The sequence below is a fragment of the Parambassis ranga genome, chromosome 22 (assembly GCF_900634625.1).
Source record: "Parambassis ranga chromosome 22, fParRan2.1, whole genome shotgun sequence".
In the NCBI taxonomy this organism is placed as follows: Eukaryota; Metazoa; Chordata; class Actinopteri; family Ambassidae; genus Parambassis; species Parambassis ranga.
In genome coordinates, this window is record NC_041042.1 from 6376788 (window position 1) to 6392009 (window position 15222).

The 15222-nt window shown below is 43.7% G+C and overlaps 1 protein-coding gene across 2 annotated transcripts; it reads right to left on the reverse strand.

Moving 5' to 3' along the window:
- Positions 1 to 3561: 3561 nt before the first annotated feature.
- Positions 3562 to 14650, reverse strand: prima1 (proline rich membrane anchor 1). Of its 2 annotated transcripts, none has more exons than XM_028395935.1 (4): positions 13781 to 14650; positions 12781 to 12922; positions 10265 to 10385; positions 3562 to 4335 (listed from the first exon to the last, which is right to left on the reverse strand). In XM_028395935.1, the coding sequence occupies exons 1-4, from the start codon at positions 14060 to 14062 to the stop codon at positions 4236 to 4238; spliced, it is 645 nt and encodes a 214-aa protein (XP_028251736.1). In that variant the 5' UTR covers positions 14063 to 14650; the 3' UTR covers positions 3562 to 4235. The 2 variants fall into 2 exon arrangements, with proteins under 2 accessions (XP_028251736.1, XP_028251735.1); XM_028395934.1 differs by having other exon boundaries at positions 10265 to 10391.
- Positions 14651 to 15222: the final 572 nt, after the last annotated feature.

Here is a 15222-nt window from a genome sequence, read left to right on the forward strand (position 1 = left end):
ATGACATGCATTACCCAGCTCCCGTCTGAGATCCTTGTCAGACTGTCAGTCACGCTGCCTTTTGCCATCAGAGCCCTGATCGATCAGAGGCCAATCTGGGTTGCGGCAGTAGCTTTGTAACTCGATAACACGGAGCCAGACATTGGAGGTAAACAAGACTATTTCGGTTGTGCCTCTCCCCCGCTGCTCCTCCTCGCCCCAAAGTGGAAAGCCACCCCCAGCCCCCACCTCACCCTGCTACTCCATCCCTCTCATCGTTGGCAGCAGCGAAACAGATTGGCCCACGCATATACCAAGCAAACACAATTACCTTTGGCCTAATGTGGTTTGTTGTGATTAAGCATTGTTGTGAGGTCTAACTGTATTACGACGAAGCCCTTGTCTGAGAATAACAGATGACATGACAGCAGGGCTAGAAAGCTGAACAGCACATTAATCTTTGTTTTGATCTTCACTGCTGCAAGGATTTCATTATCAAGCTTTAACATGATATTAGATCTGATGATATAAACATATTCTGCAAGGATAAATTAGTTTATTGGAAAAAAATAAGCCAGATTTGATTTACATAAATATTTTTTTTTTTAAATTACTTTTTTAGTCACTGCATGTGTAAAAAGACCCATGCTGAGAGGTGTCTGCCAAATGAGTCACTAGTATAATGATATCACACAATGTGACTAATGAACACACACACACACACACACACACACACTCCTTTGTGACCTCAAGGTAGCTGAATCAGGCTGCAGTGCCCCTTCTCATCAACCTCTAGTCTTGGCTCATCAAAGAGCCCTTCTCCTGCTGTGTTTCTGTGTGTGTGTGTGTGTGTTAGAGTGATGCTGGATGCAGGTGTGTATGTGCATGTGTCCCAGCATGTGCATAGATGTGTGTGTTTAATCAAGTCCCCCTTGCTCTGGGGTTGCATCTGTCAGCCACTGCCACCGTTGTGATCGTTTGAACTCGCAGCCCTTTTGGAAAGAACCTCTCTCATTAGCAGCAGCTTATGTAATCAGTGTCCCACAGGTATCCAGCACTTTCCCCGCCTCTGCCTGCCTGCTGCCTCCTGCAGGACCATATGGGAGTGCTGACCTGATGAGCAGGCAGCTGGAGGTACTGAGGGTAATTAACACTGACCAAAGGCCTCTCAGGCAGAGAGGGTGTGAGTGGGTCCTCAAAGATTGTGAAGGTCAGCTTTGAAAGGACTGTGTGAGCTCTTATACTCAGACACACACACAATCACGCACCAGCACGATGTATCACCAGGTGTGTTCACTGGTGCATCCCTTGATTAAAGAGCAGCTTGACAGAAGTATCCTCATACAGATCAAACTAACCAGCAGTTTTGCACAGAAACAACTTGAGGAACCCAAATTTTAAAGGGTGTATCTGTACTTTTTCCCCTTTATGGAATTACCTTCTGAGAGCCTTGTAAAACTTGTTGAGACAGTGACTATCCCTGGTACCCCTGCCTAGTGCTGTCACATTGCTTTTATTACTGTGAAATCCACAGCGCCCGGGTGGACAATGCATGAATGTTTAAATTGCTCAGAGTGTCCATTGGCATTACCGTCAAACGGCACATCCAAAGCAGGGAGGGCAAAGTACTCTATGGTCCCTCATTCACATTATAATTCATTGACATTCCTCTTCACTGCTCTTCTGCATCAGCCTGTATAGTCCAGGTTTACCCCCCCCCCCCCCTGTTTGTTTCACATCATTTGCTACAGTAAATAGTGACATAAATGGGAACATGTCTACATGACTTAATGTAGCCCTACATCCTACACACACTTACAATTTCTGGTGACATCATTTATTGTTTATGGAGCCCAGAACTAGCACAATATGTCACCTATAAGTTTTCCTTTTTGCGTCATTAAACCCCATGTTGTGGAATACATTTGATAATTGCAGTTCATTAAAGATGCACTGTGTGAGACAGACTGAGAACATGTCCTCCACTGTGGGGGGGCCCGGGAGACGTGGCCAGAACAGCTCTGCCCAAGACATGAACGGCAACAACACAGCACAGTGCAGATGAGCTGGGCACAGGCTAAATATAACAGCCTCACTTTTATCACCGTCACCACTTACACACCAGCTTGTCTGCCCTCATAAAACAGGGGTTTATATCTGCACACATCTCTTCTTTAAACACAATGGACTATAAGTCTGTTGTTATGTACAGTTTTATTTACAACTGAAAAACTCAGCAATGAAATCAACTTATGCACATCTTGTTATCTGTTTGGTATAATGCATAAATTGTGTATGTACTACTGATTGCCATATATACATTAATGGCTTGCTCCATCAACATGACAACATTGACATTATTCTAAATGGTAGCACATTGTTTAAATCTGTTACACTGTACATGAATTAACAGTCCAGAAGGCAGATATTTAAATATCAATATTTACATTCATGCATCCATCATTTCTCTCATATAGTTACATGGTGGGGTATATCGTTAACTAATACCTGTGCATGTTTAAATGCAAGTATGTATTTTTTTTTTCTCCAAATTTCCACATTTTAGCCAATATCTATACTTAACTGACAGCCACAGAGTACAGCTCACTCTCACTGAGTACACTCACCTGCATGCACAGTCACAGACAGACACACACTCACACACACACGCACACACACAGATAATGAAAAAGAAGAAGAAGAAGAAAGAAAAGCAGAACAGCTTTGAGTGATGCTCCAGTTCAGTTCAGTTATGTTTTTTCCAGCAAGGATGTTGAGGATGCCTGTGACAGCACCGAGTTACACACATCCCTGCTGGGGCCATCCTCTGTGCAACCTGATCTCTGGCTATTGGCTAAATCTCCTGTCTGTCACCAGTCACAAGGTCAGCTCTAGGCTCATGTCCCCTGTTTCTATAGTGATGGGCTAAGCCCCTTCTTGACAGATAAATAAAAATGACGATTGTCACATCCAAAGAAAACATGGCTGAAGGCATCTTGCTGACCCCAAGACTCTAGAACAACAAGAATGAACCACATGGGTTGTCATATGGGCTAACTTGTAGAGGTGCTTGCATTGAGTTACCAAATAAAAAAATGGCAATATGATGAAGCATTGAAATAATTTTTATAAAACACACATCCACGTAGCACATCATCGAGACCCCTGACTTTTCAGCTGAAGTCTCAGGGAAACAGAGAAAAGCCTATCAAACATCCAGAGACAAAACAACTGATACCAAAACTCTTTGCAGAGCAAGCGTGTTTTCTGCATCAGTGTCTCAACAAACTGACAGCAGGCTTAAAGCATCGGAGCATCACAAATGAATTATATGGTTTATAAATTATTCACTTAGAAAACAGAGCTATCAAGAAATAAACTGAATTCATCAAATGTTCAAGATTTGTAAAGATGTGAGTAACTTACAGCACAGTTTTTTTCTTTTAAGTAGAAAAATAAATTCAAAGATAGATAAGTAAATAAATTGAGCAAATAAATACATGAATGACTGAAATATATTACACTCAGCCAAAGTCTTCAGCGGCTTTTTTTGGCATGGTAAAATAACCAGTAAGTCCCATGTTGATGTTGCTGCTCCTTTTTTTTAGTGTAGTATGGATTTCTTTAAATTGCATAGTCAGATGAATCCACATCTCAGAGCCAGGACCAACAGTAACATCATGCCTCTCACAAAGCATCCCTCTCAAAAATGGAGAACTAAAGGTGGACAGTGTGAAGACCGGACTATAAAAATGTTGCATTCTCTGTAAAAACTGCATGCACGTTATTTGTTGCGTGTGATGGGCTGTCCTGTCTGGCCGCCCGTGGGACTGCAGAGCTGCTGTATTGTCTGTTGTTCCATTGCAGATGTCAACAGTGTGTGAGGTCTGGATCTGCGGCAGACTGGCAGACAGTCCCTCTCCAGCCAGCAGCCAACCAGCCTGTCAGCAACACTTGCTGTTACTAAGAGCATAATGTTCAGCCTGCTGTGCCACTTTTGACACCATGGGGGTTTGTGGATCTTTCTCTCCGTCATTCCTGCCTTGATTTTTTTTTCCCTTCCATCTTTTCAGCTCGGCTCGAGCTGAATGGTGTCTTCAGTCTGGGCAACATGCCAAGCAAAAAGGGGAAGGTTTACATATTTGAAAACCTCGGGTGAAAAACCCTGTTGCATTCTGGGTGAGAGGGGATCATTGTATTGGGGATAAGGTGAGAGATAATTGTGATGTCACTTCCTGTGTGTACCAGGAGACAGTTTATACCACAGTGTTGTTCGTACCCATGGTCTTCTTGTTACGAATGCTCATGGCATACTCCCCACGACTCGTCCCGTTCTCTTCTTTCCTCAGTGGTTTCCTGTGAATAAACAGTTTTATAAAGTGAGGATGAATTCCTTGACAAGTGAGATTTGACGTTACATTTGTCCTAAGCTAAAGGCCACGTCATTAAACAGAGTTTCTAGACTGTTAACCTTCAGGCTGATTTGATTTCTGTTGCTGCTCTGGGTGATATGCTGGTCTCAGCTATCCTTCCTAATAAGCTCAGTGTTCAAAGGTCAATTTTGTAAGGAGACAGGAGGGAAAGATACATCACAACACAGGGGATAAGGCAATTACCTACTCGGACTGGTAGATGCAATCTTCCCCCTAAGTAATGAGTACATGTGGCTGTCAAAACAACTTGGGAATAACATTAATACATAACCTCCTGTGAAATTCTTTCCTAACAGTGTGAGTACGGTCTGGTGCAAAATAAAGCTACAAACCCCTGATGCCGCTGCTGCTACAGGCCTGTGAAGAGCAGTATCATTCAATGCAGCCCTTTTCATGCACTCCTTGATGCCTTTGTGGTTATTATATTTGTCCAGTGTACTGTGGCTTCTGCACCGACCCCCTCAGCTGCTCTCTCCTGTTGAAGCTTATGTAACTCAGAGACAGATCTGAATACAGTTAGTACAGTCATTGTCCCACTCAACACTGTACAGCGCCTTCACTGGCAGAGAGGACCCTTGAGCGACATCTTAGCTTAGCATCGCCCCTCCTCTGAAAGCCCAGGCTGGCAAGTCCAACTTTGATGAACAGTCATTCTCAGTCCAGTCCTGCACAAATCTTTTTTGACCCTCTCACGTCGTAAAGGGAGGCAGACAGGGAGCACTTAGAGGCTGAAATGAGCTCATACATGACATAATGCAGCTCAATAAAGCAACCCTGGGAGAACAAAACTATAAATTGTGATTATGATCTTGTGAAGAACAAAGGGTGTAGTTTTATACTCTGTAAATGGACTATGAAAGAAGGAGGAGACCAGGTTGAGTCATCTGACAAGGTCTACATTATGAGCTTGAACAAAGAGGCATTAATTATAAGCCTAAAAGACCGGGTGAATTATCTGGCAGGTATATTTTAACTGACTTTTGCTCTTGCACAGAAATACTAACAATATTTATATGAATATTTCCAGGGGCTGTTTCCATGCACATGTTGGCTAAACATTTTTCATAATTATTGAACTGTCATCTCAATTTGTCAGCTGTCTTTTTTTGGTTGCACTCATACGCTTTGCCAATCAGAGTTTGCCACACCTGTTACACAGCCATCTTGTTGCTGTCAGAATGTAAAAGCCTTCCTGTCTCGGCTGTTTTCCAGCTGTCATTTCAGAGCTGTGCTTAACCTCCAACCCTCTGCCTCCCGCGCTCATCAGGGCTCCCCTGAAATCCTGCTCAGCTTGACTCCATTCAGTTTTTCTGCTGAAGAGTACACAGGAAAGATCTTCCAGTCACTCTCAGATTTTACCTCTAAATATCAGCTCCACACAACTATCACAACAGGGTCTAAGAAACAAACACTTTCACCTCCTCCTCTGTAATTTTCAGCCTTTCTAGCAGCAATGTAATTTTAGTCTGTAGACAAGGCCATCACTTTGGTCCAGACAGAAACATCTTAACAACAGATAGATCACATCCAAGAGGTTGATTCGGTGCTCCTCTGCATTCGTCCTGCATCGGTTTTAAATTTGTGAACTTTGCTGAAATGTCTCATGAGATTGGATACTTTCATGTCTGATCCGGATGACTTGCAAACCCTGTATCTTTTAATCTTGTACCATCATCAAGTCAGCAGCTAACATGCCAGCTTAGGTGAATGAATATGAGCATCAGCATGTTAGCATTTGCTTACCCTTAGTGCTTTAGTGCAGCCTCACAACTCTACTAGCACAGATGCTGACTCTTTTTATAGGGTCATCAGAACAAATAGAAGTTGTATACATAACTCTCCTCACTTTTAACCAACAGTATCTTCCACTTTATTATTATTATTTATTATTACAGCTGTATTTAAATTTTGGAGGCACAACTCATTAGGAAAAGAAATGAATTCTTGGTGAACTTTTGGGGTTGTTGGAGGTCATGCCTGTTCTGTTTACAACTTCTTTCTAAGGCCATTAGTCTAACACTAATGGTCTTAGAAAGAAGTTGTAAACAGAACGTGAGTCTATGACTAAGACTTCCTGAGGGACTCTGTCAGCTGGGAGGTTGTGTGGCTGAGCGCACTTGGGACACAAACATGCGGGCCATGTAGGACAGATGCTGCTTTCTGTGTCCCTGTGGGACCTGGGGAAAGCCTGAGAAAAGAAACTGTCCAGCCCCGGGGTGGAAACACACTCTGCTGTGGGGGCGGTGGTACTTGGCTAATGCAGCTGCAGCTATGGGATTTGGGATATACCAAAGTTTTCTCCAAGGGACGGCTTTGTTTACAGCCAGTCTGGGAATAGGAAGCCAGTGCGGTCGATATTCAATTGCAGCTCACCAATGATTTTAAATTTAAATATTTTTGACAGGCGTTTGTATTTCAGTAAGTCAGTTAATCAATCTTTAGTGTCCCCAAGGGTGAAACTTGGTTTGCAGGTTGATGGTCAGCCACACAAAACAAATGAATCACATGACAACAAATGAAGATAACTTACACAATTGATTCCTTCCCTGAGGACGACAGAGGAGGAATCTCCCCGCAGACCAGCCGACCCAGATTTTATAACACCTGAAGCCTTAAACATTCCCAGAGTCCAGTTATGACAAGTGTTTAACAAGTCTACATACAAAAAGGAAGTCCTTTCAGTCCTTGCAGCTGGAGCCCTGAAGCTAAAACCAGATGTGGCCAACACCACAAACAAAGGAGGATCTGGTCGAGACAGAATTCTGCTTTTCTAAAAACATAATGTTGCAGAACTGAATCTGACTCACTCCTGACTGTGCCGCACTCATGAGGGTTTTCAATAACAGGCCGATGAGGGATGCTGTCGGGCTCCCGTCCTAACAGAATCAAAACTTTTAATGGGGGTGAGAGAGAGTTCCTTAACTCCTTAATCACCTCTGTTATTATGTGTATATTGCATTATGACGAAGCTTTGACTTAACTATAATCTTGTTCCAGCTATTAGAGCTGACTGCTACTGTATCAACATGAAATCTGATTTCTATACCAGGTCTGGTTGTGTCAAAACCTTAAACCCTTTAATAAGACGGGCCAACAGCAGCCCAAAGAGAACTGGCAATGGAGTGCTTCACAAAAGATGTGACTGGATATTATTGAAAGCAATAAACAGAAGTCTGGCAGGGACCCCAAGAGTCTTATGATGACTGCACAAAATATTCAAAGTGAGAAGCATCCCCTACCTCTGTACTGATCCTGCATGATCCTGCACGTGACTCATTTCTGTTCTAATTGAATTTTAAATTTTATATATGTTTAGTATGCTGAGTGGATGAATAAAGTATTCTATTCTATTTTGTTCTATTATAAAATAATTCACATAAAGCAGCAACAGGTCTAAACTAGTTCCGCTGTTCAGGTGTAAAATGCTGTTTGACAAAGGTGATCTACATCCTGCTGGCCTGTTTATTTCTCCCAGGATGTAATCTCTGCTCAGACTGACCATGTCGCTCTGGGCCACCACAGAGGGCAGAGCGCTGGGTCTCCAAACCGACCTCTACCCAGGCCTTCAATAATAGATGCCATGCTGTTGACACATGGCAGGTGGCAACACAACACTTCACAGGTTAGATGAATATTTCATATCAAAGCTGTGCAATCACAGCGCACATTCCTGTTTGAAGTTTAGGGAATGGATCATGGCAAAATTGGGACATGTGTTGAGCTGTTTACAATCACTCCAGCCATCTGGAAATTAGAGTAACATGCTATGGTTCAAAAAATAAGTATTACAAAAAACACACTGTAAAAATCTGCCACCAGTTTGGATGGTACTGGTTTAGCAATTAATAACTTGATGAATAATTTATCAGTAAATAATGGACATTAAACCGTTCTTGGATTTCTGGTGGAGTGTTTGGGATGTTATGTATTACCCTTGGATGGGACAAGCTGTGATGTATTATCCGTCTTTGGACAAGCCTCCCAGAGCGGTAAGTGATTGGGAAAAGCATCTCGCTTCATTAGTCAGTGGTTTGAGTTTTATTTGTTTTGGCTTCTTGGATGGCTGACAGCCTGGACTGCAGCATCATGTCTTTTGCTTCGGATGGCACAGCAACACTGAAACGCAGCATGTGTCTGAATCCTCTTCTCTATGCTTGCACACACCAGCCTCCCTGGTGCTGCGGAGTCTGAATAGAATTGTATGGACATGTTTTTTTTTCTTCTCAGTCCCCTTTGCTTTTAACAGATGACTGGCAGACAAAGATTATAAAAAGTAGCAAAAGGCCAGGAGGGCTGGGACCTGCAGAGCTAGCTCCTCGACTGTCTGTGGCGCTCAGGCCTTGGCCCATGGCCAGCTGATTTTCATTGGGAAAGCCCGGAGCACTGAGGGGCTGGAAGGCTATATATAACTGGCTGTGTTTTTCACACTGACAAACCCTTTCTCACATTGTTATTGAAGAAGACGCTCAATTACTGCCTCTGCTTGCTTTGGTAGACAACATTTTATCTGTTCTTTTCATTGTGCTGTCTCCTCTCTCCTCCTCTAAGGAGCGGCGGATGATTAGTGCATCCATGACAAATGTTAAAGGACTCACATTTTTCCCTGGACTGCTCTCCTACTGGTTGGTGACTAATGAATGTCTAATGAGGCCAGTCTGGACTTGTGTATTTTCCCCTTCTCATTCAGAGTAGAGGGCAGCATTGGCGTGGCACAAAGTCTGCAGTCTAGAGCCCAGAGAGCTTCAGGACACGACCTGCTTGCATGTATAAAAGATGTGGCCTGCGACTGAATGACTGCGCAAATTAATTCATAAATAATGACTTGGGTTTGGGGCTAGAGCCCGTATTGCAACAACACTCTCCTACCACTGCTGCATTAAAAAAGGTGCCCCTTGGCTACACAGAGGGCTGGAGAATTGCCATAATGAATTCCTGAGCCAACCACCCATTACTTCCGCTGCCTGACTTTGCCTATTTGTTGTTTAAAGAAAGGAGAAATAGAGTTCTGCTGAGGAAGGCTGTATCATGCAGGCATGCAGACTTAATACAGTTTCATAAATATAATAAAGTATGATATTAAATCTATTTAAATACACATAAATAACACATGGACACAGCTCCCTAATTTAGCGCATGGATCTTCTCAATACGGTTGTGTGAGAGTCAACATTTATGCCATACTTTATATGCTGTGTAAATATGCCAAGATGATGTATGTGAAATGAACAAGTATTCCCTGCATGTTTTGCACAGTTACAGATGTACGTGTGTGTGTGTGTGTTAAATGTCTAGCGACTGTTTACGTGGACGTGTGACACCATGCTGCCTGAATGTCACAAGGAGAATTGGGTCTGGTTGTGCTGCAGGCTAAAACCTCACACAGCCCTTTTCTCTAATAAGCCAAGTGGGGGGAAATGCTGCAACAGCAGTGTCTTGGGATTCCTCCTCCTGCCTCTTGCTTTCACATTCATGAATCCAGCTGCCATTCCAACAAGCTTTAGACACTTATGTAAATTAAAATCAACACAGCATTGTTGGCTCATCATGCACTTCAATACATTAATTTAGACTGTAGAAGGTTTCTGCATGACTCAGTGTAGTGGATCTTCCGCAGTGACATTTGCAACCCATTCCATTATTTAACCTCTGACCTCAGTGTGACCCAATAGGGTGATGACAGGGTCAGTGTAGCCTTGTGTGTAACTCTAACAAGAAAGCAGGAGAGCTACAGTGCCCCGATGGGTTACATTACATTTGAGTGACCTGAGAGATTTTTGTTTCAATTTTGTCATGAGATACATGAACTGAAATATTACCTCAACGGGACAGAAAAGAGAGGAGTGCGGTCTAACCTCTTGATAGCCTTGTAGCAGATGATGATCGCTGAGAGGAGGAAGACAACTGAGGCACAGCCCACCGTTCCAAGCACTATGATGTCCATCCACCTGGGCCTCGACAAGGGCTCACTGGGCTCTGCCACTTAAAGAAACAGAGAAGAAGGGGGGCAGGAGGAGAGAGGTGCAGGTAGAGAAGAAGAGAGTAAACAGAATGAATTACACAAAAATGTAGTGGATTACACTCCAACCACAATTCTGACTTAGATGTCGTTATTAGATCCTTGGTGATTTGCTCAACTGTTACACAACCCAATAACAAAGCAGCATGGAAGTGATTTTCAGATTTTTCAGCTGGGAAGTAGTCGTGTCCTCGCCTGTTCTGTAGGTCTTAGGTTCAACGTTCAAAGATATCCAACCCGACACCATGAATCATTTAAGGTCCCGTCAGCCTTCCTTACACCAGCACTCTTGTCCACACCAATTACTGTTGCAAGAACCTCCTGCTCTTTCCACATTAGATCTGTGGAGTAAGACCACTCACCAGGAATGTTGTATAACATTATGTGCATCAGCAACTTCGTGTCTGTAATGCAGAACTTCTCTCTTCTCTTTCTGCAGCACTTGGTGCTCTCCCACCATCTATAAATCAGTTTAGTCATGTGCATTTCTGTCTATGGAGGCAGGTTTATCCAGTTTAATGCTCCACAGAAAATACCCTGTACTGTATGTACAATAACAAACTCATAACTCTTGCATGTAGTGCTATTTTGTTATGAATGAGACGAAGGGTTTATACTACACCAACAAATACTCCTTAGTAATGCATTGCTGCAGACTATTTTCCAGCACAGCACATTTCTATGAAGCAAATAACAAGGCACGGCTCTCCCTTGTTCGGCACACCACACCATAAGTCACTATGAATTTAAAAGCCCCCCTCAGCCAAACTCTTCCATTTTAATCCTGTGTTTTGTCAACGGCTGTAGGATTTAATTCATTCAAGTAAGGATCTACTTCATCGTGATAAAGAACAGTCCTTTGAAGGGACCTTCAGTTACCATTTTTAGCACACAGACGCTTACTTCACTGTGCCAATTTTCCTCCATTTTTTTGGGACTTTTAGCAGATAGATAATGTCTCGTTCTTTGTCCCAGTTTTTCCACATTAGCCATGGATATTCATTGCATTTTTAAAGACTACAGTTTAAAGCAAAATTTCAGCTCTGAGAATTCAGCAAATTGGCCTACTAAAAGAATGTATAAAATAATTATGGATCTCGACAGATTAAATTAGGAACAATAAGATTTATTTATAATGTCTCCACCCTCTGCAAACATTTCAGAAAGGGGTGAAAATTGGAAAGCTTATCCCATTTACTGTTACATGCTGCTGTTTCTGGAGGTGTCAAAGCCCTGTGGACGCAGTGTTCAGGTCCACTCATGCATTGTCCATAAATGGGCATTCAACCCCCCCACCTTGGCTTACAGTCAGATGGTCCTGGCAGCATCCATGCAGTGATCTTGACAACAACCACAGAAGGGTCTATAACTCTCATAGGTAACTAATATAGTGAGTCATGGGAAAGGAAAGTCCATCCACATTGACCAGACAGAAAAAAAAATCATTGGAACTGATTGATTAAATCCCTTCCACTGCTTGATGATTAAGTACTCCCCTCTACTCATAATACTAAAGGCGAGGGGAGAGTGATTCTAAAGAGTCACATAGCTCAGAATGGCTGCATCATCAGCAACGCCTGTCCCATATTTCAACGCACTGTTCATTAAGGTGCTGGCGACGAATATATAAATCATATCAACTTTCAGCAGCCAGACTGGTGAAATATGTTTGCCTATCTGTCAGTGGATTTAGCATATCAGAGACTAAAGAGGCAGTGTAAGAGGAAAAGTATTACAACAGGCTTTGGATCAACACAGACTGTTGTATACGAGTGCTAACACACACACACACACACACACACACACACACACACACACACACACACACTTACTGCCGCCAGCTCAACTTCAAAACGAAGCTGGATCTACTGGGCTGCTTCATTAGCCCCTTATCTCTATCGAATTAAAGCTAATTTAATTAACTCATCTGTGTTTTAATCAGGGGTCCTCCGGGGGAAACCCTACCACTGAACCACTGAGCTTGGCAGCCCAGCAGGCATGGATTTCACAGGCAGCTGGGTACTCCCCAAGGTCAGGCCCGGCATAAATTAGTCCTGTGTTCAGCTGTCAACATCCTGCTGGCTCTATCACACGCACAGATGCACATGTGCAAATGTGTGCCCATGCACGGGCACTCACACACTAATCTCAGGGGTCTGATGTTAAAATTTTCCTCTGTGCATAAATGGAAACACTTCACGTCAAAACAGTTCCTTCAGTTTAGCCAGTTGCTTGACACCTGCGTCTGGCTAGGATTGAGATCCAACTGTGGGGCAAGAGCAGACAGAGTGAGACAGGCAGACTTGGAGGGAGACAGGTGTGAAACCTGGGAGGGTGTGATGGAAGTCTTACCTGTGGTGCCCAGTAGTCGTGGGGGAGGTGGAGGAGGCGGGGGTGGAGGAAGGGGAGGGTATCTCCTACAGTGGCATGCCAACTGGCACTGTTCACTAACTTTCTCCGCCACAGTCCGTGAGCATGACCTCTGGAGCTCTCCCTTATGGTGAGACAGAGAGAGACAGAGAGAGAAAGAGAGGCATTGAAATGACTGACGCTCTGTCCTTCAGTGAATTACTCAGAAGTACCATCAGCACAACACTGTGCAGCACAAATGGAGATGCTTGAACACTCAGCAGCCTCTTCATTAGTGGCACTGTGGATATCCTTTCAGTATTTTTTTGTATCTCAGCTCCAGTGTTGTTGTCACAGCTGCTGTGTATGTATACATGCAGTATAGTATCACATAGATGGCTGCAGCCCGCTCCCTGTAAGAAACCACCCACCAACAGAGTGGGCAGCAGGCTGCCCCGAGGAGTGTGCGTGGGTGGACTTGGAAACTCAAGCAGATCACATTACACATGAACCCTGGCAACACTGTGTGTGCGCGTGTGAACAGCAGCTCACCACTATCTGTAGGCAGCAGCACGGGGCAGAGGTTAGAATACTCATCACAAACATATGCCTGCTGCAGGGATCCTAGTGGGATAACTGAATGTTGTTATCATAAAAACACAGTTGACTACTCCGTGTTCCCACTACAAGAGAGCTGAGTGTCTGTGTGCACTTGTGCATAGCGGGATCTCTCATGCCTTAGTAGAAACTCACTAAACATGCATGTCTGCCAATATTTCCAAAACACAGGTGAGCCCTGGAGTGGTGAACCCACGTGTGCTCTGAACACATTATGAAGGCAAAATACATCAACTACAGCTGAATATGCATAGAAGTTACTTGGAAAAAGGGATGATCAGTTCCCCAGCTCTTATCCACATCAGTAAAGCAAACTCAAGTTACATTTGTGTAACCTCTTCTCATGCGTAAATTGCCAAGTGGCGCGCCTGAACGTGATCCTTACCTGGCATGAGAGTAAAAACAGTGAGAGAAGGCAATGACCGAAGAAAAAAGGCCAAAAACTTAAAGTAAATGGCAATAGATCTTGGACCAGCATTCCTCTTGCGCTGTTCTCGAAGATACTAGGCAGTGTTTCCAACAAATGGATGCAGTATACATAGGCTTGAACTGTTTGGAAAATAACCATCCACCCTATCCAGTTCAGCGGCGATATCTGTGACAGGCGTCTCCAGAAATAGTTTATGCCACAATCATTTTCCTTTTGAAATCCCGTTGTCGATAGCATAGGACAGGCGAGCTGGTGGAATGAGTAGCAAATCTCGATAATTCACATCTCGAAAGTAGTTTTTTTTCTTAATAGCACTCAGATAGCGACCTGAATCACGCCGCTACTCCGTGCAATGTGAGGGCGGTAGATGGCCCGTACCTTACATCCCTCCTCGGCTGCAAGCATGAGTGCAAATGGGCCACTCAAGCCATCGAAGTTGAAGAAAAAACGAACAGAGAGAGATCCTCAGGAATATCGTGTGGTAGGATTCCTCGCAATAGCATCACACATCCCCTCAACTTATCTAGGCTGAATAGGTATGGGCGAGTCCGGAGGGCAGAGCCGAGGGTTAAAGTGATGCATCCCCCTCTGTGCCAAAATACAGCGGGCTGTTTTATACGGGAGCATCACCGCCGCGCACTTGATGCAACGCTCACATCAGCTCATCCTGACAGCGTGTGCTCAAACAAATTCACCTTCCGCTTCTCAAAAAGTCCTCCAAAAACACAGGGGGGAAGGGCATGTGGTTATGAAGGCGTCGGTAATATCAGCCGGGCTTTGTTTGTTTTGCTTTTGTTTGCTTGTTTATATTTGTGTTTGTTTTTATTTTAGTGGTCCAGGCAGAAAGTATAGCCCACAATGCGTGGAGGAGGCGAGTCCGTAAGGATGACGCGTACTAGACCGAATTAAAGTCAAGTGGAGAGAGAGAGAGAGAGAGAGAGGGCGAGAGAGAGCGAGAGAGTGCAAGACGCCTACCGACTGAAAACACTGCCATACCCATGTATGATGTGCTGTGTGCCTGCTAGAACACTCCAATGTCCCAAAGTAGGCTGAGATAAACAGCACTGATGTAACCTGGCATTTACCACTAATGCGCAAGACACTTATAACAATTTTATAATATGAGCATTTTAAAACCCTAACTTACTTTCTTATCATCACCAACCACATCTGTGACCCAGTAGTTTATGAGAGGGGATGCTGTAGGGCAGAGTGCAAAGTATTAGGCTACAATGGGTAGTTTTTAAGAGCAGAGTTGCATAATATTGTTGGTGGTCTTCACAAGGCACAGTTATGAAACCCCCCCCAGAGCCCACAGTCATGTACATGTTACTAAAGAGCCAACGTGACATTCATGGTGACTAAAACAGTTGATTGACAGTGGGAGTAAAAACCTT

Bases quoted from the DNA above. Each gene is read 5' to 3' on its own strand.
- prima1 (XM_028395934.1), bottom strand. From the start codon at position 14,062: ATGCTATCGACAACGGGATTTCAAAAGGAAAATGATTGTGGCATAAAC. The intron at 12,923-13,780 runs GTAAGGATCACG...TCTCACCATAAG, and splicing joins TGTTTTTACTCTCATGCCAG to GGAGAGCTCCAGAGGTCATG. The intron at 10,392-12,780 runs GTAAGACTTCCA...TGTTTCTTTAAG, and splicing joins ACGACTACTGGGCACCACAG to TGGCAGAGCCCAGTGAGCCC.